General features: G+C 45.6%; 10 protein-coding genes across 10 annotated transcripts; 4 read left to right on the forward strand and 6 right to left on the reverse strand.

The window, feature by feature from the left end:
* Positions 1–72: 72 nt before the first annotated feature.
* Positions 73–3,688, forward strand: N7529_002294 (uncharacterized protein; the record flags this gene model as incomplete). The annotated part of the gene is made up of 3 exons (XM_057237822.1): positions 73–145; positions 196–2,927; positions 2,975–3,688. The coding sequence occupies 3 exons, from the start codon at positions 73–75 to the stop codon at positions 3,686–3,688; spliced, it is 3,519 nt and encodes a 1,172-aa protein (XP_057100433.1).
* Positions 3,689–4,359: 671 nt separating this feature from the next.
* N7529_002295 (uncharacterized protein) lies at positions 4,360–4,884 on the forward strand (the record flags this gene model as incomplete). Its single annotated transcript, XM_057237823.1, has 2 exons — positions 4,360–4,478; positions 4,578–4,884. The coding sequence occupies 2 exons, from the start codon at positions 4,360–4,362 to the stop codon at positions 4,882–4,884; spliced, it is 426 nt and encodes a 141-aa protein (XP_057100434.1).
* A 403-nt stretch (positions 4,885–5,287) lies between these two features.
* On the reverse strand, positions 5,288–6,351 carry N7529_002296 (flavin reductase family protein; the record flags this gene model as incomplete). The annotated part of the gene is made up of 2 exons (XM_057237824.1): positions 5,288–6,263; positions 6,311–6,351. The coding sequence occupies 2 exons, from the start codon at positions 6,349–6,351 to the stop codon at positions 5,288–5,290; spliced, it is 1,017 nt and encodes a 338-aa protein (XP_057100435.1).
* Positions 6,352–10,881: 4,530 nt separating this feature from the next.
* On the forward strand, positions 10,882–12,150 carry N7529_002297 (fungal specific transcription factor domain-containing protein; the record flags this gene model as incomplete). Its single annotated transcript, XM_057237825.1, has 1 exon — positions 10,882–12,150. The coding sequence occupies one exon, from the start codon at positions 10,882–10,884 to the stop codon at positions 12,148–12,150; it is 1,269 nt and encodes a 422-aa protein (XP_057100436.1).
* Positions 12,151–12,596: 446 nt separating this feature from the next.
* Positions 12,597–15,018, forward strand: N7529_002298 (fungal specific transcription factor domain-containing protein; the record flags this gene model as incomplete). The annotated part of the gene is made up of 8 exons (XM_057237826.1): positions 12,597–12,710; positions 12,773–12,959; positions 13,016–13,150; positions 13,204–13,745; positions 13,815–14,088; positions 14,140–14,315; positions 14,364–14,550; positions 14,606–15,018. 8 exons carry the CDS (start codon positions 12,597–12,599, stop codon positions 15,016–15,018), a joined length of 2,028 nt encoding a protein of 675 aa, XP_057100437.1.
* Positions 15,019–15,914: 896 nt separating this feature from the next.
* N7529_002299 (uncharacterized protein) lies at positions 15,915–17,172 on the reverse strand (the record flags this gene model as incomplete). The annotated part of the gene is made up of 6 exons (XM_057237827.1): positions 15,915–16,153; positions 16,210–16,353; positions 16,412–16,743; positions 16,799–16,871; positions 16,929–16,942; positions 17,000–17,172. The coding sequence occupies 6 exons, from the start codon at positions 17,170–17,172 to the stop codon at positions 15,915–15,917; spliced, it is 975 nt and encodes a 324-aa protein (XP_057100438.1).
* Positions 17,173–17,532: 360 nt separating this feature from the next.
* Positions 17,533–20,644, reverse strand: N7529_002300 (2-oxoglutarate dehydrogenase family protein; the record flags this gene model as incomplete). The annotated part of the gene is made up of 3 exons (XM_057237828.1): positions 17,533–18,071; positions 18,145–20,536; positions 20,600–20,644. 3 exons carry the CDS (start codon positions 20,642–20,644, stop codon positions 17,533–17,535), a joined length of 2,976 nt encoding a protein of 991 aa, XP_057100439.1.
* A 754-nt stretch (positions 20,645–21,398) lies between these two features.
* On the reverse strand, positions 21,399–22,748 carry N7529_002301 (uncharacterized protein; the record flags this gene model as incomplete). The annotated part of the gene is made up of 4 exons (XM_057237829.1): positions 21,399–21,518; positions 21,594–21,776; positions 21,837–22,220; positions 22,374–22,748. 4 exons carry the CDS (start codon positions 22,746–22,748, stop codon positions 21,399–21,401), a joined length of 1,062 nt encoding a protein of 353 aa, XP_057100440.1.
* Positions 22,749–23,364: 616 nt separating this feature from the next.
* Positions 23,365–23,654, reverse strand: N7529_002302 (uncharacterized protein; the record flags this gene model as incomplete). Its single annotated transcript, XM_057237830.1, has 2 exons — positions 23,365–23,511; positions 23,565–23,654. The coding sequence occupies 2 exons, from the start codon at positions 23,652–23,654 to the stop codon at positions 23,365–23,367; spliced, it is 237 nt and encodes a 78-aa protein (XP_057100441.1).
* Positions 23,655–23,665: 11 nt separating this feature from the next.
* N7529_002303 (uncharacterized protein) lies at positions 23,666–24,014 on the reverse strand (the record flags this gene model as incomplete). Its single annotated transcript, XM_057237831.1, has 2 exons — positions 23,666–23,738; positions 23,863–24,014. The coding sequence occupies 2 exons, from the start codon at positions 24,012–24,014 to the stop codon at positions 23,666–23,668; spliced, it is 225 nt and encodes a 74-aa protein (XP_057100442.1).
* Positions 24,015–24,584: the final 570 nt, after the last annotated feature.

Below are 24,584 nucleotides of genomic sequence, written 5' to 3' on the forward strand. Positions count from 1 at the left end.
TAACTAAATGATCCATCCGGGGGATTGTCTATTTTTCAGTTTCGACTGACGGAATATCTGATTGTTCACCACATGGACATTGCCCAAAATCTATCGATGGCCATGGGAACTGAACAGCAGGTTATCCATCCCTTCTTTCGACAAGGTCAGAATGATTCTCGTTGCTCCAGCCAAGCTTCAACTCACCTTATGTAGAATTCGGAGTTACAGCCAAACCTACATCCTCCAATGATTCCTCCTCGGCCGCGAGTTCCAATCCAAATGATCATCTACGAATAAACAACGAAGGCTCTAACCTCGAGCTGGAACCACATGTTTTGAATCCTTGTGACTCGAATACTTCCAATATCAACGATGAGGGCGCCGTGGCCCTGGATGAGGATCCGAACGAGAGTCGGAGAAAGAGGCGAAGAACAGATAAAACCCAAACCACAGAACCTACCACTGCTGCCCGTGCTGGTCTCTCAGCATGGCTTGGTGTCAGCGCGCCTGCCCCCTTAAATCCCTTAACCGATGTTGCCAATGACCCAGACACCACCTTGTCAACATTTCAACTGGGGACTCCGCCGGCGGAGACCCCCGCTGAGGATGCGACCAAAGTTTCGACGTTGACTGAGAAGGAACCACAGTCCCGGGCTGCCAGGTCTTCCGCGAGACAGAAAATCCTGAAATTGAATCCGAATGGCAAATTCTTGTCTTCGCCTGCCTCGAGTCCGCCACCAGAGACCGAGAAGAACGGAACGGGGAAGCGACGTAGGGCGCGAAAGGAAGAAACTAAGGTGGTGATATTCAAATACGGCCTTGGAAAAGAGGGCAAGATAGGCACATTGATCAATGATATCTTAAATGGGCTCACTCGAACAACCCCCTGGAAATCTGCCATCCAGCCGCGCAAGAAGAAAAGCCAATCCCGAAAACCAACCCACCCTTTTTTCAACAAAACCTCGATGCACAATACAGGAACACCAAACTCAATCGATGGTCAGCCGGACTCGCCAAAAGCGCCGACCCAAACCACAGCTGGGACCCCCGTCAAAAAGCGAGTGGTGCCAGCTTCAGACATATCATTTTCTAAGATTCCTCGCCGCGTGTCTAAATTCCCCGAACTTGTCCACCCCACCTGGCCTCCTAAAGACCTGGTACACGTTAGAGATACTAATCCCCCGCTCTTGGGAATCAATGGCCGTACTTGGTATAAATCCCAAGATAAGAAAAAGTCGAAGATTGCTGCTATCTCAATCAGAGATGAAGAGAATGTGCTTTTGACTGGAACGGCCGAAGCGAGAAAAATTGCTCGACTATCCACGATTGAAGCTCAGGATATCCCGGCCATTCTGCGACACCCAGTCCGGCATGTTGCCAGCAGTCACGTACTACAAGCAGCAATGGAAAGACAAATGTCATGGTCTTCTCCAAACCGCCAGTTCCATTGGACTGCTACGACCCCACCTCTTGCGAAACTTCGATTGGCGCTACTTTCTTCGGTATCAGCCATCGATCGTGGCAAGTACGAGTCCCACCTTTGGCCGCATAAGTACGCCCCTACATCAGCCAATGAGGTACTCCAACTGGGACGCGAACCGCAGATGCTCCGTGACTGGTTGCGTCACCTTAAGATCACAGCAGTTGATACAGGTAGTTCATCGAAGGAAAATGTCAAATCCAAACTAAAAGAGGAGAAGAAACGCAAGAAGCGACAGAAACGCGACAAACTCGATGGATTTGTTGTCTCAAGTGAAGAAGAGGTATCGGAGATGGACAACATCTCTGGCTCTGACGATGAGCTGGCGGGGAACGTCACTACATTGTCGCAGAAAACCGTTGTTAGATCAGGAGACATGGTCTCCGGCTCGAACGGTACAGTAAACGGTCAACTAAGCAATGCGATTCTTATAAGCGGCCCACCTGGCTGCGGGAAAACAGCATCCGTTTATGCTGTTGCAAAGGAGCTTGATTTTGAAGTTTTTGAGATTAATGCTGGGAGCCGTCGAACTGCCCGCGATATGCTAGAACGCGTTGGGGATATGACGCAAAACCACCTTGTTCATCTTCTAAACGAAACAGATAGCGCAATCGACAGCAATAAGGCCGATGTCAAGCCAAACAATTTGATGGGATTCTTCAAAGGTCCATCGACAAAAGTTAGCAAGTCGGCAGACACTACCAGCCAATCCGAAAATGAGACGAAACGACCCAGAGAGCAGAAACAGTGCTTGATCCTGCTCGAAGAAGCCGATATTCTTTTTGAAGAAGACCGTCAATTTTGGACTGGTGTTTTGACTCTCATCAGCCAATCGAAACGACCGATTATCATTACCTGCAACGATGAAAGTCTGATTCCTACTCGAGAAATGTCCCTACATGCCATCCTACGATACCAAAAGCCTTCTCCGGACTTCGTCATTGACTACCTTCTCTTGGTTGCCGCCAATGAAGGTCACATATTGAAGAGGGAAGCCGTTACTAGGCTTTACCAAGGCTCCGGGCTGGATCTTAGGAAGTCCCTAATGGACCTCAACTTCTGGTGTCAAATGGGAGTTGGCAGCGACAAATCTGGTCTTGATTGGCTGCTTCCTGCATGGCCGCCCGAGTCAAACGTGGATCAGAATGGAGACCGCTTGCGAGTCTTGAGCCTCAACACATATGAGCGATATATGGGTTGGTTCAACCGTGATTTGCTTTCGACTCACAGCTCGTTGGATGGAGAGACGGAAGTCATTCGCAACAGCTTTCACAACTGGGGAGTTGGCTTGCAGGATTCTGAAGATATGGCCGGGAGGAGCGAGGTCGAACTTTTGTCACCTCACAGTGTCCAGTCGAGCTCCAAAGTTGATCAGCTTGACATGATCTGTCGCGAAGCCGATTATTATGATATGAGAAGCTCTCTCGATATGCTTTGCTCCAATTTCTCCACGGAAATGAAAAAAGTAAGTGATATTGATACCCTGTCGGAAATATAGCTAAACATCAGCAGGACGTCGTCGACATATCGGCACCACCAATGCCCGAAGGCCAGAGATCTAATTACCTTGATAATTACCCACTTCTCGAAACTCCATTGCGAGCCGAATATTCCTCGCTCAGCGAACTCATCAGCAGTACCTTCACAGCGATGGTAAACAGAACTTTCCACCCAACAGCAGGGGTGGATATTGAAACCTTATACGCGAACAGAGTGCTTAGCAAAACCATTCTTTCTGCGATTCCCCTCCAAACCCCTCCATTGTCTCTCCCACAATTCCAGCGCATTTTTGAGCCAATCATGCGCGCCAACTACTCTATACCAACCCCAACCGCCCGACACGCCCCATCGTTCGAAAATGGGCTTGCACCAATCACCGAAGACCTGGCCCCTTATATTCGTGCTATCATGTCCTTTGACGGGCGCCTCTACCAATACCGCCAAAGGTTGTTTGCACTAACGGCGCAGGAGCCCGGGACAGGCGAGAAGCGATCGCGTAATACGCGCGCCAGTCGTGCCGCTCTTGAGGGAGGCGACAAAGCTTCGGTCCGCCGGGAACGTTGGTTCACTTCTGACGTGCCTTATTACAAAGTGCAAGGCACTGCAGGGGCCGATTGGCAGGAACTCTTGTTCCAGATGGGCTATTTCCACGTTGAGCCCACAATTGAGCCATCTCCTGAGAAGACAGATCATGTTTCGGGTGACCTCGCAATGGTAAATGCCTAGTGATCGCCCCTCTGTTCCCATCCAATGTATTTATGAAAACGATTTCAAGACACCTACAGTTATACACAAGGGGCCTGGTGACCTCCGACTTACCATATCATACACGCATCCTATCTTGGTATAGTTCAAAATAAGCGAGGTAGAAATAGAAATTTTGATTGGCATTTGGGAGAAATAACTTGGGGGCCGTTAAGGTGTCAGGCTAGGAGTGGAACGTATAGTAAACAGTCAGGCCGATGAATTTGCTCGGATCTTCCGAAGGATGTACCATTTTCAATTAGTCCTGAGTTATAAATACATAAATATGTAGTTATGTATTTTAAATAATTGTTTGACTATACAACTATTTTACTATATCATAACCAAGTATAGTACCTGTTTAATGAGCAATTGTTGGAATGCAACCCCATATTCCAAACAAAAGCCACCCCCTTTTCAACGAATCAAGTACAACACGGGCCTAACAAGCCATAAGAAGCGATACGTCTCTGGTTTCTTAACTTTTCTTAACTTTTGTTCTGAAACATTGTCTTAAAAGGGTTCATTTAGTGGAGTGAATCCCTTCCTCCCCCCCACACTCTTTTGTATTCTCCCCTGACTAGGAATCTAAACCCTTAGGTTCTCACACACTCCGGTCTTTTTGAGACCTACACACTCTTTTAACTTAAATCATGTTTCCAACACTCTCTATCCTCCGCAGAGATTGCGATGGGGATGACACCTTATCAAGCTGTTCCAAGCCCACTAGCCGAGCGCTCACAGTCGGTGTCCCAGCCGCGATAACAGGAGTGTAAGCACATCTCGAAGCCGTGGAGACATTTATTTTTCCGATAAACATCTATACCAAAATATGAAAGTCTCAAACTAAACAATTCAATTCATTCACTAGCCTCCTCTTAACCGCCATCATCGTCCTGATAGTCCTTTACTTCAAGCGCAAGCGCCGCGATGACCGCGAGGATCTAGAAGATCGCCGACGTCGCTCTGGTTTCTACGCTAACTATGCCACACAACGATTCGGCGAAGGCGCACCACAAGGACCACAAGCACCGCCACGAAAGGCATATGCAACGGAATCGCGGCGCAGCTCTGGGGAATCAGTTTTCGATTACAAACAAGATCATGGGCCGTATCATCTTGCCCAGTTTAATGGTCCTGAAGTGCCCAAGGCTGCTGCTACAAGGGTTGTTTCATAGTGCGATTGATGCTGTAAGTGACAAGTCTAATGTGAGGCTTTTGTTTGATTGGGTATTAACTCAATACTTTAGGTTCCTGCAGGTCGGGTCGGCGTTTACATTCTTTTTTTCTTTCTTCTCTCATGGACAATGATTACTTTTCAATCATTTACCATTTTTTTGCTTCTTTATTTATTTCTGGCTTTGCCATGTTTTCAAGCATTTTCAGACATTATTGATATCCTCCTTAGTTTGCTGCTGAAGCAAAACATTTACAGACAAATGCATGCTCATACAATGCAACGGATTTCTTCGTTTCTAACCGGTAGTTCAGAGAAGAGTGAGGCTCGCATAGGGTGATTATTGAAAACAGTCAATATTCTATTCAAATCTATCATCTACATATGTCATATATACATGGATATCAGTTATCGACAGGCTTCTCAGCATCAAGTTTCGCTAAGATCTCACTCTTGGACACCTCGTCACCCCACTTCTTGCGTGGATGCTCAAAAGTCGAAACAATTCGACCATAAGAGATACCCCCAAGTTGACCAACCGGTCGCAATTTTTCCAGGTCAATATGACTGTAATCCTCATTCGCAGTGCCTTCCTTCACCCAGAACCGAGTAGCCTTGATAAGGACATTAGCAGCAATGCTCATGCCTGGATTTTGATGATCCGTGAATTCCTTGATATCGATGACCTTGCCTTCGATGTTGAACACAGACTCCGCAACACGGGCCGGCTTGACCGTACTTGACGGCGCCTCATGGAGACCGGAAACATCCCATTCCGAGACGCCGTACGGCGCATCAATCGAGCTTGCATTGACGGCCTCGATCATGTTTTCTGAAACAGTGTTAATGACGCATTCTCCGGTCTCTTTCAGATTGCGGTATGTGTCTTTGACACGACCAGGCCGAGACGAGAATCCCACAATGAACATCGGGGGATCGTGGTCGATGACTTGGAAGTAACTAAACGGAGACAGATTCTTTTCTCCCTTGGAGTTGACAGTGCTGAGGAAGCCCACTGGTCGTGGCGCGATTCCTGAGACGAGAAGGCGGTAATTATTGATCATCGGTCGGTCTGAGGCATAAGGGTCGATTTCATGGTGCTTTTGGGCCAGGCTGGCTCCATTGCCGGGCACTCCTTGCCCATACTCCCAGTTTGGGTTTGGAGACTTTGTCACCTCAATTGGCCTAGAGTGGTCAAAGTCTGGACGGTTGGCTTGAATCTCGTCAAAGTTGCCAATGTCTTGGACGATTTTGTAATTCTGCTGTGCAGCAGCGGTTTCAGCCTCCGATGCTACAGCCGCGGCGGATGAGCTCATGCGCTGTTTATTGAGCAGTTGAAATCCAAAGCGCGTTGTATACTTGGGAACAAAATTCCAAGTTCTGTTCGAGTCAGATAATGGTGTTGTAGCAAAAGAAGAATGACCTACTGGCTGAACAAGAGGCGTCCGATTGTTATTGTGCGCGCCATCTCAGACGAAGGCAGATTTTTTTGTATATAGGAAAATTCAATGCAATCACAGACTTGGTTTAAATCTCTTGATACCGCTTTTCAGTTAGCCGCATCGATAGAAAGAAAAAGTCGGGGACGAGATCCGACATCTCGGGATGTGCCTCCGACATCTCCACGATAAGTCAAGAGGTTTCATAACTGAGAGATTAAATATAGAGTTCATAACCTTTATCAATAGCTATCGGCAAGCAATGAAATAAGGTACAAATGTGGTTGTGAAGATATCAAGTGATAAAATACGGCATTTACTACTGGTATTTTTCAATGAAAAATGAAAGGCCCGGTTAGATCCCACAAGGTTCGATAAACTACCTCTACATTCCCGGTCCGGACACGACCCAACCCCCAACGGAATACCCGCTCGGGCATTGGGTCGCACGGACCGGGTATATGTTTACAGGACTTTATACATCGTCTCTATCAAGACTGGCTGTACACGCCAGGTAACTAACAACCATCATCAATGGGGATATTACTAATAATAGACCTGGAAATATAGTACTAACTACGACGTAAAAGTGAGATATAGACTCTTTCTGTAAACTTCATAAGCGTAGTAGCTTGATTACTATATCATGATATTAGAAACTAAAACCGATGCAAATTAGAATATATTACCCAGAGGAATCAGCAGCTTTATGCTGCCAAGACCTTATTTTTATGCAAGGTTGGGTTTTCATAGAGCCCCAATGGGGCCCCATCGTGGGTTACGGGTTGGGTCTTGGGTCGAACATTTCGACCCATTCATGGGTTTTGTCAAAGCCTAGTCGGAGGGTCTCTGAGGTTGGACTTTTACCCTCAGCGGGTAGGGTCGATGGTCCAGAAAATGGACCCGCGGGGCGGGTCACAGCCAGGTATAATCCTGCGCAAGCGGTCCCAGCCGTGGACTATACGTCGACAGTCTGGCACGACCCTTCATGACATAAGACTTACCTGCGACATCTGAGCGCATTCTAGAGGACCGTTTTGATCCGCATCTTATCAGCCAAGACGGTGGCCACTAAGTCAATACCGGCCGGATAGTGCTAACTTACTTCAGAAAAGAGCTAAAAATGAATGCATACTCATGTTCATTACAGCAAGAGTCGGGGCGGGATGCATCTCAGATACAAAACCCACTATGTTCTTCACTGTCAGCGCAATATGTTCGACCCTTTCGTAAAAGTCTATATAAGCTGCATCTGGAATAATGAGTTTCTTCATGGCACTTCCAATCTGCTTATTGAGCTTTTCGGTGTGCCGCAGAGAACCAACCTGCTACCTAGCAATAATCTTTCGTAGCACGAGGGTGCTGTGCTCTTGGAAGAGAGATTATAGTTGGATGCCTCTTCCATATCCAAGGAAGTCTTGCCACCCGGCTCAGGTGGGACATAGGAGGTTGCCACAGCCTCGGCACCGTTGTTCCTCCGAATGTTCTTAAGTTTCATTGAAGCGTACTTAGGGTCATAAATATCCTGAAATTATTCATGAACGTCAGCCAGGTGATAAAATGGATAGAACATCTATGAGCGATTGATAATGATTTCTAATGCCGATACTATGACGATGCTCTTTATTACCCTATGACACAAGCAAGGTATATAGTGGACGGAACAATGATTAAGGAAGGTGGTAATCTCCAGCATACTTTGGAGGCGTAAGAGTTCTGGGCCTAGCGCTACTAGTGACATGAGTCTCAAAATGTTTTTTCACGGTATAGACGTCAATACGCGTCCAGGCTGCCCATTCAGTAGAAGCAACTCGCTATATTTAGATCGGATTCCCCGAGCTATCTCATCCAATAAAATGCAAGTATCAAACCGTCGATCTAAACTCGCAATTCCTTTCTGGACGGATGTAAGGAAAGTAACCAAACTTTCACTTTGCTTGCAAGAGGAAAGGAAGAGAATGATTCCCATTTGGCTTTTCTGACTAGCCGACAATACCTGTCTGAATAAGACAGCAAGGGTTTGGTTGGGTCCGGGCCGCTTGGTCCTCCAGAGCTTATTAGAAACAACTCAAGGCACAATATCGTTTGGCCGTTTACCGTATGGATAGTTACATACGTCTACCTAAGTTACAACTCACTGCGGCTGCAACTATAAAAATAAATCCCAGTATCCGACACCTCCTGCGACACTGGATACTGTCCAAAATCGCATTATCTTGTAGCCGTTGGCAGGCTGTTTATTCTTACCTTCCAGGTTCAGCCATCGATAACGGAAACGAGCTTTTGGATCTTTATGACATGATGAAAGCCAAACTAATTCTTCTAGATATGTCTTCCTAAAGTCAAACCCCAGAGATAGTGGGGCTCTCTGCTACTACTGTTGTCGGGTAAACTCTACCTTCGCAAACTTGGACCTCACGGTGTATATAATCTCTTGTACTCCCTTATAAATAACGGGATAATTGATCACTCTGAATCACAACACATTCTATGATTTACTTGTGGGTAACTGTTGGGAATTTTTAATATTATAATTTTCCCTTTCGCCCGGTTCAGACTTCCCGCGTGCGACAGCGCGCATCCCCGGTCTACTCATCCCTGCTTTCACCTTCTGCTTTGCCAGCACACGAAAAATTTCGGACTATAATGTAGGGGATTCTGGGGTATTAGGGAATGCACGTGACTCGACCGTTGCAACGGCCCCCCATTATGTTGGGGATGTCTATCTGGACTCTGGCCTGTCTTCTTGCTGTATAGAGAGTGGACAAATCGGTACAACCATTTCTAGATGCATAATTTGAAAAGCGGCTAAACAAACACTTTAGCTTGGTAGATTAGGCCAACACATATAATTGTTCAGGGCCTACAAGAGAGGAATAGATATCGGAATGATAATATTAAAATACGTGAAGGAAATTATCTCAGCTATGAGATCAAAACGTTCTTAGATATTGGAGATACTGGCCACGTGACGTCTGAATAATAATCTACATATACAAAATGCGACATATGACCTGATTGTGACTACCATCACATACCTCGATCGGCACGAAGCTTCAACTTTTATAACGCAGATTCTAATTGCTTTTTCATAATTTGCTCGACCAGCAAGAGTACAGTCATGGATTCAGCAGGCCATAGACAGCTTCACGCCCTGACTCTGGATAACAAGGACTCGCAACAAGCAACGTTCGCACCGTCACCTCAGCGAAGGAGGCGCACTACCGCATGTCAAGCTTGCAAGAAAAGGAGATCAAAGGTCAATCAAGATGCGTCACTTGAGGAAAGGGAATTGTGAAAACTGACAATATCCAGTGCCAAGGAGATCAACCATGTGTGAAATGTGTCAAAGTAGGTACCGTATGTGTGTTTGACCAAAATCAAGACCGAAGGAGGAAGTTCATACTCAGACAAACAAAAGAAGAGCTCGATTCTTCTGAGATTTTGCTTGATAAAGTTGCTCAAGCGTTCAGTAAAGGCGAAAATGCGCAATTACAGCTGCTTCTTTCATCAAGATTGACGGCCTATCTTGACGAAAACCTTACACAAAGTGGAATTGGAAGTAATCAGGTATAACCAAACCATCTTCACCACTTTTACAGATACCAAAATGTTAATTTATCACCCGAAGGAGTCCGCCGATAGCTTTTCTCCGGGAGTTGTACAGGCTATTCGCAACTCCGGACAGGAAGAATGCAGTATACTTCAAGTGGTAGAAATTCCCCCTGATATTTAAGGTTCTATAGAGAGCCTGCTTATACCATTTAACATTGGGCTTAGGATGAATCAGCCGTTACCGATAGTGGCAGTATACAAAATTTGGCCTCCTCGTCATCCCTATCTGTAGGTTCCTTAGATGAGGTCGATACGGTGCGCGAAGATGTCAACCAAAATTTACAATCTAGAGCTACGGGCTATATTGGCAAAAACTCAGAATTAGCATGGATGCATAATTTGGACAACCGGTCACTCAGTTCCGACAGACAAAACCCGACCGAAAACAGACCGTTGCTCCCCAGCCTACACTCGATCATACCCCTAAGCTACTTTTTGGATGAACATCATATCTCAAATTATAGGGAGGCCAATCCGCATGTATTACCAACGAGAGCTTGGTGTGATCGTCTCATAGAGGCATATTTTCACACAATCGATCCCTCCTTCCCTCTAATCGACAGAAGTCTATTCATTTCACAGTATGAGCAAGCGTTCTCACAGACCAGATCGAGACCATCAAAGAAATGGCTGGCAGTTTTGAATATAATACTTGCAATTGGCACTAAATACTGTCGACTTTCTCGCTCTGGTCCCGACATTGATATTGATGATGGTGATGTTCTTTTCCAGCGATCGATGACGCTAAGCTCCAATGATAGTGTATACAGCGAGCACGCCGACATTCAGCAGGTGCAAATTGAATCGCTGGCAGCTATATATTATCTCGCATCAGCTCAGATTAATCGGTAAGCTCACGCACTTTCTCGATCTTCCTTGTCTTATGTCGTCTCCTTCCACTATTGACCCTTCCACATTTGCTGATACTACTAAGGTCCTGGAAAATGGCTGGAGTTGCAGCCCGCTCGGCTATTGCGCTAGGACTCAACCAACGTGCTATTGGTGATAAAATCAACGCAATCTCTAAGGAGACTCGCTGTCGCATCTGGTGGTCGATCTTTTCCTTAGAGCATCAAGTCTCCGTTCTGACTGGCCGAGCTTCTTGTCTGGACTACCGCTCCTGTAGGGTATATCCTCCTTCTCCAATTGAAATTAATTACAATAGAGAGGGCAAACATTATGATGGGCTTATTGATGAGGCCTGCAGCCGAGAGTCTCTCCATTGGACCCTCCACGGAACCCAAATACAACTGCAACACCGCCTAGAGTGGTTCCAAAGTCTCAAGCCAACCAGATTTCTTTATTTCTTCCACCTGATTGATCTACAAATGATCGCTCATGCTGTCCTCAATCAAATATACAGCGCGGACGTCTATCGTGACGGATGGGAGGAAATCACTATCCGAATGTCCAGTCTCGAAATGAAATACGATCTATGGCTACGCGACCTTAGAAGGCCATTCAATTTTATGGCCGCAAATGGCGCATTTCGAGCGGAAGAGCTATCTCAGGACCAATTAGCCCTTGCTTTGAACTACTTTAGTTCAAAAATTATCCTACACAGGCCTTGTCAGGCTCCCTTAAAGTTAGGTGAAGTTGAAAATCAAGTTCCACGGTCCAGTTATCGCCAAAAAGGGGCTTTGTCTTGTTTGCGCGCTGCTTTAGCGGTAATATCTACATTGCCCGAGAAGCCTGACATGGAGTGGCTATACAAAATGATGCCGTGGCTAAACATTCTGCATTTCATAGTGCAGGCAGTGGCTGTGCTTCTTATTCATATTACCATGACCGGTTCCTGGGAAAAGAACGCCGTCAGCCTTAACTGCCCAGAAAATGAGACAGCGGAATCGTTTGGGCCCACAGTTACCGAAACCTTCCTTGCAATAAAAAAGGCCATGTGTTGGATTGTGGAAAAGGCCAATAAAGATTGCAGTGCTCAACGTGCCCTCAACATTTGCACAAAGGTTGTCCACCAGTTTGACCCAACCAATGGCTGGGGCCTTACTGATATGCATTTCCTTCCACGGCCAAACGTCGAAGGCGGGGCTTCTGCCAACTTACTTTCTCTGTTTCCGATCTCGACAGAACAGTATTCAAGTACTGAATGGGGCCCTGACGGGGAGAAGCATGAGTCCGCAGGAGAGGAAACACCGTTATTGTCACTGGACCCGATGTTGTTGGCTACCAGCTACCTTGATCTCAACATGATATGATCAATAGACACAAACAATTGAAAGCGGTGACCTCAAACCAAGAAAGTCCCGAGATGTTGCGGCCAAGATATGAATGAAATCTGTACAGGTTGTGAAATAATTACCATTAATACGCGCCAAAGATAAAACTTACTAGTATGTATCGCTATCGGTATCAGTTATCTCCGATAAGAGAATCTGAATTGTCGGCACGACTTCCCGATGTCGGGGTCTACATACACTTTTCCTTCAATACCCCGCGATCTTGAGTGCATTTGATATCGGAGACTTGCCCCGGAAGCACAGACTTTCTTTGGCTTCGTTCTATATATCATCTAGATGTACTAAGCCGGCATGCCTGCTACACCTAGTCAATCAAAATCGAAAAAGTGCCAGAGGGCGTGAGTTGGGATCTTCACAATTGAGCTCGACTTTTGAGGCTAACATTCTTATAAAAGGTGTGAAAGATGTCGGTCAATGAAGGTCAAATGCTCAGGATCGAACCCTTGTACAAGATGTGCCCGGAAGAAGAGGCCTTGCCATTTTCCAGTGGAGGAGCATCGAGTGTCGGTGTCAGAAAGGTAAGTGTACGATCCACCGTCCAAAGTTGCTTTGCTTATGACATTGCAGATACTTGCGTCAGCTAGAAGAAAATATTGCCAGAAGTGGAAGTTCTGGGCAAATTGGGCCTCAATCACATCTTAATCAGATTCCCGTAGGAGGTACACTGTTCATGGGCGACGAAGACGCCAACGTTCCTCCGACTCCTCACACATCTGATACACTCCTGGAGAATCAAGATCATATCAGATGGGAGAGGATTTCTAATGGTATGCAATTTCGGCTCTCTGTGTCTACATTTGGTGTTGATTAAGATACATCTCAGCCATGGGCCCGCCCTTGCATGTCCCAGAGACCCCTCAGAGGGAACAGGAGGACGACCGTCACCAATCAAGATTTTCCAAGAACCCTCTGGTTGATAGAGATCCATCTTTTGCACAAACGCCAGATGGTCGATTCTGTGAGTGTTTAACACATGTTCGCCTTATCTCATCACTCATACCAGTTTCCAAGGGTATATGGGGCCAACGTCGTCATGGTCCTTCTGTCGCCGTGTCCTGGCACTAATAGGGCGAAAAGTTCCCGAGTCAAATTGTCCACCTGATCCCTTTCATATAGATGGAACAGCTTTCAAATTACACTGGCGGCCATTTCCCTCAGATGAAGTACCTGATGTCACCAATTTGCCACCATTGGATTATGCACTATTCTTATTCAACACAGTCAAGTTCTACTTCGGCTTTCTTTCTTTCATGATTGATGAACCGGCTTATTTACGAGACCTGCATGAGTTTTATCGGGACCCGGCAGCTAAAGCTACCTCTGCAAGGCCTTGGTACTGCCAATATTTACTTGTCCTTGCGTTTGGAAAGGCATTGTTGACACAAAAGAATCCTTCTGGGACTCCGCCTGGTCATCAGTATGCATCACGAGCGATGGCCCTATTACCCGACCTGTCGGGCATTGATGAAGATCCCTTGGCCTGTATCCAGGCATTGAGCCTAGGCGCGGTGTATCTCCAATCCATAGATATGAGAAGAGCGGCGTTTCAACATGTAAGTGCCTGTGCCTGTGCTTTCTGCTTTACTCGACATTGGAAAAATACCGTCTGATACTATGGATAGATTGGTCATGCTTTACGTGGTTGCATTATTGAAGGGATTCATCGACACGTACCCGAGGAGATATGCGGACCCGAGCTTTCTAAGAGATGCAGGACAATATTCTGGGTGGTCTACATGTTGGATAGAGAGTTTTCTGCTTTAATTGGTGCACCGAGCTCGATTCGAGATGAGGATATCACCGTGAAGTTACCAGCGGAATTGGATGATTCAGTGGAACACGTTAATCTGACTTTACATGTTCGACTTTCCCGGCTGATGGCTATAATTTTGACGAGTAAGTGCTACGTGTCTTCTTCCTTTGAGATTAATGCCTAACAAATATCAGCCGTCTACGGAGTAGACAATGATTTTGATGGCACTCTCGTTCGAAGTACTCAATCAATTCTTCATAGCATGGCCGAACTTTCGCATGATCTCACAGCATTTCTCGATACTCACTTTCACGGACTAATTAGCCGAGCCTCTAAAATGGCAATTCGATTGATGCTGGCTCACCATCATGTGAGTCAATTTTAAGTGCTATGTCAAATGCTAAACTGACTTAAAAAGTGCGTGGTTCTCACAACAAGGCCTTTGGTCATGTGTGCGCTTCATATGCATATCGAACGAACTGACCGACAAACTTCACAAACAGTTGCTTTATCTAGCCCTGTTTCATCTCTTCTACAATGTTGTGCCGAGTCTGCCCAAACTATTCTCCAAACCCTTCGTATTTTAGCTGACGATGACTTGATGGGTATGATAAGAAATGTTCTTTTAAAGCCGTATCATTCGCTAATTCAAAGTAACAGATTCATTTCTCCCCTTCCAAATCGAAGACGCATCGTCCTCTGCGTTCGTTCTCTACCTCATTCGTGCAATTGCCCCTTCGTTGATTTCAAACAACTCTTGGTGTGAGAATCTCGAATGCGTTCTCGATAAGCTCATTTCGAAGGGTAATTTGGCCGCGCCTCTCCGGAGGCTTGAACTGAGGCAATTAGAGCATGTGTTGGCACCTTTAACCCCAAAACTTTCCTTCCGACCAACCCCAGGAAATGCGAATGAAGCAGATGAAATAAGTGAGCAGTCATATATGTTTGACCAAGACGAATTCGAATGGGATATGCTGGGGCTCAATTCTTCGGTCAGCCTTCCACCACGAGAGTTGTTGGTTCTTGCAGATCAACTAGACGTGGAGGGGATTATGCAATCTGTCGGAGTTTGATGATTTTGCTCAATGTATCGAAACTCGAGTGGATACAATAAGCATAGTGTGAATAAGAGTCTCAAATACAGGATCAGGAAAGATACCCTCAATCATAGAAACTTTCATTCGCAAAATGCCCTATCTATCTATCACAGGAAACAACAAGCCCTTTCTATTAGTCTAATTGGTCTGTCGCTGAGCAGAGCGCTCCCTATTCATATCAATGGCAATTCAAAAACCAGTAGATCATTTCTTTATATCAAATCCGTCGCTCTCAAGCGTTGTTCCCACACGACCAACTGCTGCTACCAGAACTTTCGTTAATAGCCCTTCCAGATACATATAGACCCATTCCACACTGTCGGAGATCGTAAGCAACGACACAGCAATAAATATGAATAGACTTACCATTGCAAAGGCAATAGCCAATATGCTTATATTGCAAAGGGTCAAAAATCCTTTGCAAACAGTCGAAAAATACTGTCCTCGGTTCATGTGGAGCCAAAACATCGCAGGGAAGGCATCTAACTAGTTAGAACTCGGCACCAAGGGAGTTATGGTGCCATCTAAAAACGAGCAGGAATGGAATACTTACAGCAGAGCATGCTTCCAAAGAGAGAACTCTGCAAACTCAAGTTAGTAAAACAAACCGCAGCCTTTCAGGATTCAATCTCATACGATAAGACTCAACAAATCATTAAAGACCGGAATAGACTCGGCAATAACCCACGCCACAGTCCAAGTCACAAGTCCAATTCCAACCCATGATCCAATCGACAGAAGGCTGCGATTATGCATAACATCTGAGCCTCGGAAAACCCGGACATAGATATACTTGCAAGCCACATGTCCTTCGACAACACCCGCAATGATGACCTGGAAGGCATGTCTATCAGTTTCTCTCAGTTTTTTAACTAATAGAAATCACTGAAACTGACTGTTGGAATAGCTAGACCATAGCAAACCTTTTTCATTAGAGGGCCCGCAGATGAAAGGGCGGGTGATTTGACGTCTGGGCCAGCGTAATGATACAAAACCAATGCAGTGACAAGATACATCACCGTGTCAACAATCTGAAGCATTGCTAGGGACTTAGGGAACGTCCTCGGATCTTCTGTCTCTGAGACAAATCCGAAAAACGTGGCGTGTGCAACTTGAACAAAAGTCAGATTCGCTGGCATCTGATATCCCCGAAGACGCTTGACTTACTATAGGCAAAGATGATATTGGTCACCGCCAAGAAGCCTTTGTAAAAGCTGACCTCTCTAACGCTGTCATTTTGAATAGGTCCGTCCGCATCCACACCGATGGAAATCATAGTAACTAAAGTTGCTATGAATATACTCGAGAAGGCTAGTTCAAATTAGTACCTCGGATTAATTACATCAATTGAAACGTCAAAGAAACTCACACGCGACAGACATCCAGTACACCTTCTCCATGGTGCGCGGAAGAGCACCAAGGAAGCAGATGATGAGCCCGATAACTCCAAAGACTGTTGTACAAGTCCCGTGGTTCGTAAGAGTGTTCATCAAGATATTGAATGTTAGTAGATGGCTTGACATGAGAAAAATGAGCAAAAGCAGTTGGCCAATTCCTAGGATTTCTCGACCAATCCGTCCCATCAGGAGTTCGCCCGCATCTCCCATGCTATGAACATGAGGGTGGCGGATCTTGAATTGCCCTATTACGTATCCGGTATACCAGGAGAGACCGGAAAGAAATATAATTAGGATGGCGGCGCTGATGAGTTCAAGTTATTGTCTCTTTCTAATATGGGTTGCTGGAACAAACTTACGGCCCCATGCCTAGAGTTGCAACCGCTGAAGGAAGCGATAAGATTCCCAATGAGATGTTCGCAGCAATCATCACTAAAAACGAAAAGTTTAGAGTGAGTTCTGTCTAATGGGTACAGTACATCAACCCACGCATTCCACAGTGCCTTTTATAATCGTGATAAGCCATCAGCGTCGACAACCCATTCTCGAGGCAGACTTACCACCACTTCATAGTTCTGTATTTGACTTCTTTGTTCTCTTCATTTCCAAATGGATCATTTTTTAAGTCTCCATCTCCATGCGGATCTTCGTTTGTGTGATCGCGAAGACTGGCGTCGCTCGCCGCAGCCTCAGCATCAACTGAATCCCATTCGGGTTTTTGTTTTGCCCCCATTGTGTCGTGTTGAAAACTTTAGCACCGCAAATCCAGAGAATACTTGATGATAAGATGTATAAAGGACATTTTGAGAAAAGGCCGGATGGTATCAATCAAGGGGCTAATTACGAGAGAATTCTCCGGAATGCGACCAAGTGTAACCTAGCTGCTTGGTACAATGTAAATAAACCCCCTTTCTCCTAAGGAAGGTATTATGTATCCTGTTGGTGTCTTCTTGTGGATATTGTTTTTTCTTTGATAATCTAATTCCACAAATTGGAAGAATATTGAAGTACAAAATTTGCACCAACATATTTTTACGAGAATGAGAACTTCATAGCAAGCGATAGACTGTCGAAATACCGTCACTTACAAATATTAAGCGGCACTAGCTTGAGTTTCATCATGACCAAAAGCATCTGTCAACAAAGCTTTTTCTTGAGCATGATGTTCCTTCACAAAACCGGTGGCGACACTAGCTGTCGCCTCCCGCCCTGCAAACCTCAATCGCCGGCCCTTGTGGTGCTCGGTTGTATCAAAGATAGTCTCTAGTCGAGCGCGGGCAAATGCCCACGGGCCGTCATTGAGGGACTCTTCTTGACACCAGACTATATCCGAGGCGCTGGGGTATTGGCTGAGGCTGTCTTTGACCTGCTGCCAAGGGAACGGATGAAGTTGCTCGATACGAATAATGGCTGTGTCGGTGATGTTGTGTGTTTCACGATATCTTTCAAGTGCTGTGTAAACTTGCCCTGTGCAGTAGATGACTCGCTTGATATTGGATCGCTCAGCAACAGAAATCCGGTGGCTCAGATCTGAGATCAAAGGTTGGAACTTTGATTCTCCCATAAAATCTTTAAGGTTGGACTTGGCCATCGGGTGACGAAGAAGAGATTTGGAGAAAAATATAATTAGTGCTGTTGATCATCTGGTTAGTAGGGCTATTTAAATGGAGACTGGATAGAGACTTGCGCTTTCTAAATTCTCGACATAGCTGGCGCCTCAAAACGTGGAATAAGTTTGCAGGAGTCGTCATGCAAACAATTTGTACATTGGCATCTTGGTGCTGCCTCTCTAGCTTTTCCTGTGACGGGAAATAGCGAGCGTCTTCATTACATAATTGGAGGAACCTTTCCATGCGGGCAGAAGAATGCTCAGATCCTTGGCCATCGAATCCATGAGGCAGGGACAGAACAAGACCGGATCGTAGTAACCACTTGTCCTCGCCAGATGCAATGAACTGGTCAATGACACACTGAGCGTTGTTGGCAAAGTCCCCAAACTGGGCCTCCCACATTACTAGTGCGTTGGGATGCATGCAAGAATATCCATAGTCAAATCCCATGACGCCGTACTCACTTAAGGAAGAGTTTCCAATCGTGAATCGAGCTTGATCGGCGGTGAGAGAGTCAAGAGGGATATATTTTGACCCATCATTTTGATCATGCAGCACTGCATGGCGCTGAGAGAAGGTGCCTCGCTCCACATCCTGACCTGAAACACGCACATGGTGACCTTCTAGGCATAGACTCCCCATCGCCAGAGCCTCTGCTGTGGCCCAATCGATTCCCTGACCATCTGAAAAGCTCTCCTGTCTCTTCTGCAAGATTCTGTTCAAGCTCTTGTGCACGCTGAACGGCTTATCTGGAATACCCATTTTATTTGCCACTGTATTGACTACATCCTGAGTGATCGAGGTCTGCTTTGCAGGGTAGATGTTTCGAGCGATATCCTCTGGCCTTTTCATATCTTTCCATGGTTCAGTGAGATATTCACGGTCAGGAGGCTGCGAATCCTTGCAGTTTTCGAGACTTTCACTTAGTTTCTTCCACACCTCTGATTCCATCTGCACAACTTCCTCGCGGGAAACCACTCCTTCCCGCGTCAATTTGTCGGCATAAAGCTGTAGCTGCGGGATCTTCTTTGCAATCTTTTCATACATTAAAGGCTGAGTAAAGAATGGCTGGTCCATCTCATTGTGTCCATTTTTCCGGTAACAGATCATATCAATCCAAACGTCTTTCGCGAACTTCGCTCGATAATCCGCTGCTAGCTTGCATACAAACACCACTGCCTCGACATCATCTGAATTGACATGAAAAACAGGTGCATTGATGGTCTTCGCGATATCGGATACAGAAGACGATGTTCGAGCAGACTCGGGGTCTGTAGTAAAGCCAACTTGATTGTTGACAATTAAATGGATTGTTCCACCGGTTTCATAGGATTTCAGCCCCGACAATCCCAAGGTCTCATAGATAACGCCTTGTCCGGAGAAAGAGGCATCGGTATGACTGTTGAAGACCATGGTAGATGATCGGTCCTCTCCGTTTTGTTGCTGCACCGCTCGAGCCATGCCCTGGCCAACAGGATTTTGTGATTCCAAATGAGAGGGATTTGGCAAAATTGAAATATTGACCTTCTTCCCAGAAGGAGTTTCACGTTCATAGTTCATCCCAAGGTGATATTTGACATCTCCAGGAATATCGGGTCGAGATTTCGATTCACCCAAAAACTCCTTGAAGATCAACTCGTTGGGTTTCCGTGTCAGATTGCTAAGAATGTTGAGTTTTCCGCGGTGGCAGCTGGGATAGATGATGTTGCGCACACCGTGCTCTGCACTTGCATCAATCACTGCTTTCACCGCTGGAAGCTGACTCTCAACACCCTCGAGCCCGAACCGCTTGGCGTTTGGGAACTTGGCAGCGAGAAATTTCTCAAAACTAGTTGACCATACTAGTCGATCAAGTATAATCTTTTTCTCCTCCTTTGAAAATCGGTATGGTTCGGAAGTTTCAATTCTCTTGCGAATCCACTCTCTCTCTTCGTGGGTAGCAGCGTGCAAGTACTCGGCTCCGATTGAACCACAGTAAATCGTTTCGCACGCTTGAACAATTTCGCGAAGAGTCATGAATCTCCCATTGGAACTCCCAAAGTAAGGGAGAACTTCGGGCCCAAGGCTAAATTTTCGATCCAAATCCGTTTCAGTGAAGCCATGAAATCCTAATTCGAGTTCTGGCACTGAAAATCTTTCAATCGGAGTATCCAATGGGTTGGTTCTTGCTTGTTGGTAGCCAAAACCTTGGAAGGCTCGAATCAAACGCTGTATCCTTGACTGATCATCGTTCGGTTGCGATAGTGTAGGTGAGACTTGGGAAGGTCTGTTCAAACCCGGAAGTAGTGGGAAAGATCCAGGTCCCCATGCAAATGAAGAATCCTCTGCGGGCTGGAATAAGCGCTCAGGTGGTTGCTTCCCGTTCTCGATAGCATCGAAATATATTTCCCATGATACATCGACAGAAGAAGGATCTTTTTTCCATGCTGCGTACATGTCGTCCAGGTAATCTGCCGTATTTCCCTGCAAAAAGCTGTCGGTCTGGAGCTATAATGTGGGAAGTCAATTTTCACAATTCATATCTATAGGTCTGACAAAGATAAGACCTACGAATCGACGGTTATGTCTTGTATGAAGCGGCTGACGTGGTGCCATATCCAAGCTTCGCTGTCTTAAGCGTCGTGCATATAGGTGACCTGGAGCCCGGTGGAGGGTGGCTCTCAATTGAAACATATTCCATACAATTTTTTAGAGTCAATTACCTAAAGCCTTTGCTGCGTCCATGTAAGAATGAAAGTAGTGTATCTTTCAGGGCAAAGCGTACAGTCTATAGATATTCACAACGGGGAAACAACGAGGGATAGACAAAAATCACCAAAGGATTTGATTACAAGCGAATCCTAACAAATACGAAAACAACATAAATCGGCTAAGCTTCATCTCTCTATATGCAAGAACGATTTCACTGTCGGCGAAAATCTGTTTGGCCATATAACCGCCAAGTAGCCGAAAAAGCGTCGGAACGAGGTCCCGACGCGTGTGAACTACAACTATATACATATGTATGCATTGAGAACAAATCATACAGATCAGGATTTGTCTTTCGTTAGGCGATACAGCGTAAAGATAGGCCTAAGGTTTTACCTTGAGGAAGTGTACGGAAGAGAGAAAGAAAAGAGAAAGAGGGGGGTTATTTATACTTAACACATTACTCCTTCCCTTTTGTATTTGGGTGATTTGCCTATGTTTAGAAATAATGGATCTTCGGTTCTTTAAAAGAAAAAAATACCTACATATGTACGCATAGGAAGATAGTATACATATGATAAAGTGTAAGTGCCGCCAGGCTTTTACAACAAAACATCAATGAGATCCAGTATTGCTAGTCTGAACTGTATAACAACTTCACTCAAATTTCCAGCATCATCGTTTGCGGATCCTCTAAGTACTTCTTGATAAGAACCAAGAATTTTACTGCCTCGCGCCCGTCGATGATCCGATGGTCATATGTCAAAGCAATGTACATCATCTGCCCAGGTGAAGTTCCATTAGCGTGAGCGCAAGTACATGTGGAGGATAGGTATTTGGCGAATGATATACTCACTGGACGAATTACAACCTGCCCTTTTACGGCAACTGGTCGTTCTTGGATACCATAGGTTCCCAAAACCGCAGTCTGGGGCAGGTTTATGATCGGCGTGTCAAACAACGACCCCCATATACCACTGTTGCTAATTGTGAAGCTTCCTCCATTCAAGTCATCCATCGTCAACTTCCCATCTCGGGCCTAGTTTGTTGCACAATTAGCATTGCACTTACACGTATTTCAGATAAATATGTCACTGACCTTCTTGACCAGCTCGGAGATACCCTTTTCGATTTGTAGGATACTCATTGACTCAATATTGCGAAGCACAGGGGTGACAAGCCCCTTGGTGATAGATGCTGCAACGCTCAAATCAACATAGCTGCGATAAACTATCGTGTCGTCGTTTTCAATCGATGCATTAACCGCAGGTATCTCTTTCAAGGCCAATGCCGATGCCCGGGCCATAGATCCCATAAAACCGAGCTTTAATCCGTGCTTCTCAAAGACTGCGTCTTTGTTCTTTTTCCGGAATTCTATTAGACGGGACATATCCACCTCGTTGAATGTAGTAAGAAATGCAGCAGTGTTCTGGGATTCTTTGAGGCGTTGTGCGGTGCGCTGGCGGATTCGGCTCATCTTAACCTATTCAGCGAATTGTTGTTAGCATGGCAAATAGGGAAAACTGAAGTTGATCATGCTTGCCTTTTCTTCTGCTCGGCGAGGCTTATCTCCATGGAAAGAAGAAGAAGCCTCGGCAGGCTGAGCAGCAGGCAGGCTTTTCGTAGAGTTGGGAACTTCCTTGGCCCACTGCTTGGGAGAACCAAACGGTGCTTCCTCTGTCGTATGCGATACAGTCGAGCTTTGAGTTTCTTGCGTTGATTGCTGTTGTTGTTGCGAATCGAACTTTGCATGAGACAACCCTGCATTTTCCAATTTAGCCTGAGGTTTAGGTTGCCTTTCTGCAAGTTGAATCTCTGCGATTACTTGATCGACAGTAACAACATCCCCCTCGGCAACGAGCAGTTGCTCTACAATTCCAGCCTGTGTCGCGTTCACAGAGACGTCAATCTTATCAGTCTCAATTGTCGCCAGCTCCTCGTCTATTTCAATAAAGTCTCCAATGTTTTTGCTAAATTGACTCAGAGTTCCCTCCGTGATAGATTCTGCCATAGGCGGAACTTGCACGACGATCTTGGAATCATGCTTTCGAGGCGAATTGCTTAAGAAGCGAAGCTGCGGTGGGGAATTCAAGGTCTTTTTTTGATCGAGGTTGCTGTGATTGAAAGAAAACGTCGACTGGGACTGAATATGCCGCCTCGAAGCATATAGTAACAGTTTGGGAAGCCGAGAACCCGTCCGAGAGGTCCAACGTAATGCCATCGCTCGTGGTGGAATAAATCAAAGAATATCACAGTGGTAGACTCGCTGTATTGAAAGATTTTTTTGGCATGCGCGATTTTTGTTTTGACTTGAAAAATAAAACCTCGGTCCCTTATGCCGTCGTGTTTCGGCATCTTGTCAATTCGCCGTGACTAAGATGCAGGCGATCTTAGATCCGCCTGTCTGGGTCGGTTGCATGTTCAGTTAAGCACCCTATAGTAAGGCAACTAAATCTCATCTTACAGAGGTGGTAGGGAACAATGTTTATGTCACAGCTATACCAAAAGTTGAAACAAGAACACTTCCAAAAAGAGAAAACAACACACTTTATAGAGCTCAATATATCATCTTTCCACTAAATAAGCTCAATTCGCTTATTTTCTGTTTATTGTCTATGTAAATAAGTCTATACAACCGTAATAAAGTCCAGCTGGTTATCGACCCCGGCGGGCAGCTTTGACACCTCAACCATAGATCGCGCAGGGCGATGAGGGAACGCAGGGACATAAACAGATGCAAATTCAGGCATAGATTTGGTATCTTTGACATCGACCTACTATGTTGTTAACCATCAGCTGGATTTTATGATAGTGTGGTTGCACTCACCACCGCTTTAACAACTCTGTCGAGGCCGGTCCCTGAGGCTTTCAGGGTTGCATGGGTATTCTTGATTGTAGTTTTCGTTTGCTCGGTCATTGAGCCCTTCATCAGTTTCCCTTAGCCATCTGTAGGTATCTGGCCGGACAACCAGACTTGTCCAGCGACATTAGTCGCTTGTGACTGTAATTTGTTGATTTGTTAGGCAATTGCTTTCTCTTCACATCAGTTCGCCATACATAATGAGCAAAAGCTAATTGCATTATTGTCAGTCATTTTATCCGATATCTTTAATCTTGCAGCTTACGTGCATATGCCTCGTTCGTTTATACTGGCCTCCAGGCCGTACTTCGGCGCGCTAGAAGCCATGGTTTTGATTCGTAAAGCAGGGCTCCGAGGTATAGGAGCCGACAAAAGCCGACTCATTCTGAGAGCAAGACGTGGGTTTCGGTTAAACATGATCAATGCAGAATGAAATGGGTTCCCTTGTTTTGGGACATCTTTGTCAACCCCGACTCGAATAGGACGTAAACGGACTATAACACCAATGATTGGATCTTTCTGCGATCACCTGTCTGAAACCCCCGATCTATACCTCAAGGAGATATTATCTCCCTCTGGGCCTCTGGGATAAGTTTCGCATCCTAGTCACACCTCCACCATCGGAAGAGTCCTTGTTGCCAAATGTTGGTTTAAAAAGAGCACTCGGTAGCAAGCATCCACAAAAGTATAGTACTTGATATGTTTCTTGGTACTCCCAACACCCGCACTTGCGATATCCTCAGTAAGATCTGCAAACTTGTCCTTCTCACATGATGACAAACAATGGTGGATGCGCCATAGATTGCCCTGATATGGGTCTGTCAGAGCGAGACAAAACGGGTGTTAAATGCCGTAGATCTAAACTGATTGAAGAATACCAAGGTTCGATGCAAAGATTTGAAGGTTGTCAATCACTTATATATGATGTTCAATATAAAAATTCAACGCAATTGACCAAATTATGGGCACTGACATATTTTATAGTTG

Source organism: Penicillium soppii, assembly GCF_028829465.1.
Source record: "Penicillium soppii strain IBT 18220 chromosome Unknown utg000003l, whole genome shotgun sequence".
In the NCBI taxonomy this organism is placed as follows: Eukaryota; Fungi; Ascomycota; class Eurotiomycetes; order Eurotiales; family Aspergillaceae; genus Penicillium; species Penicillium soppii.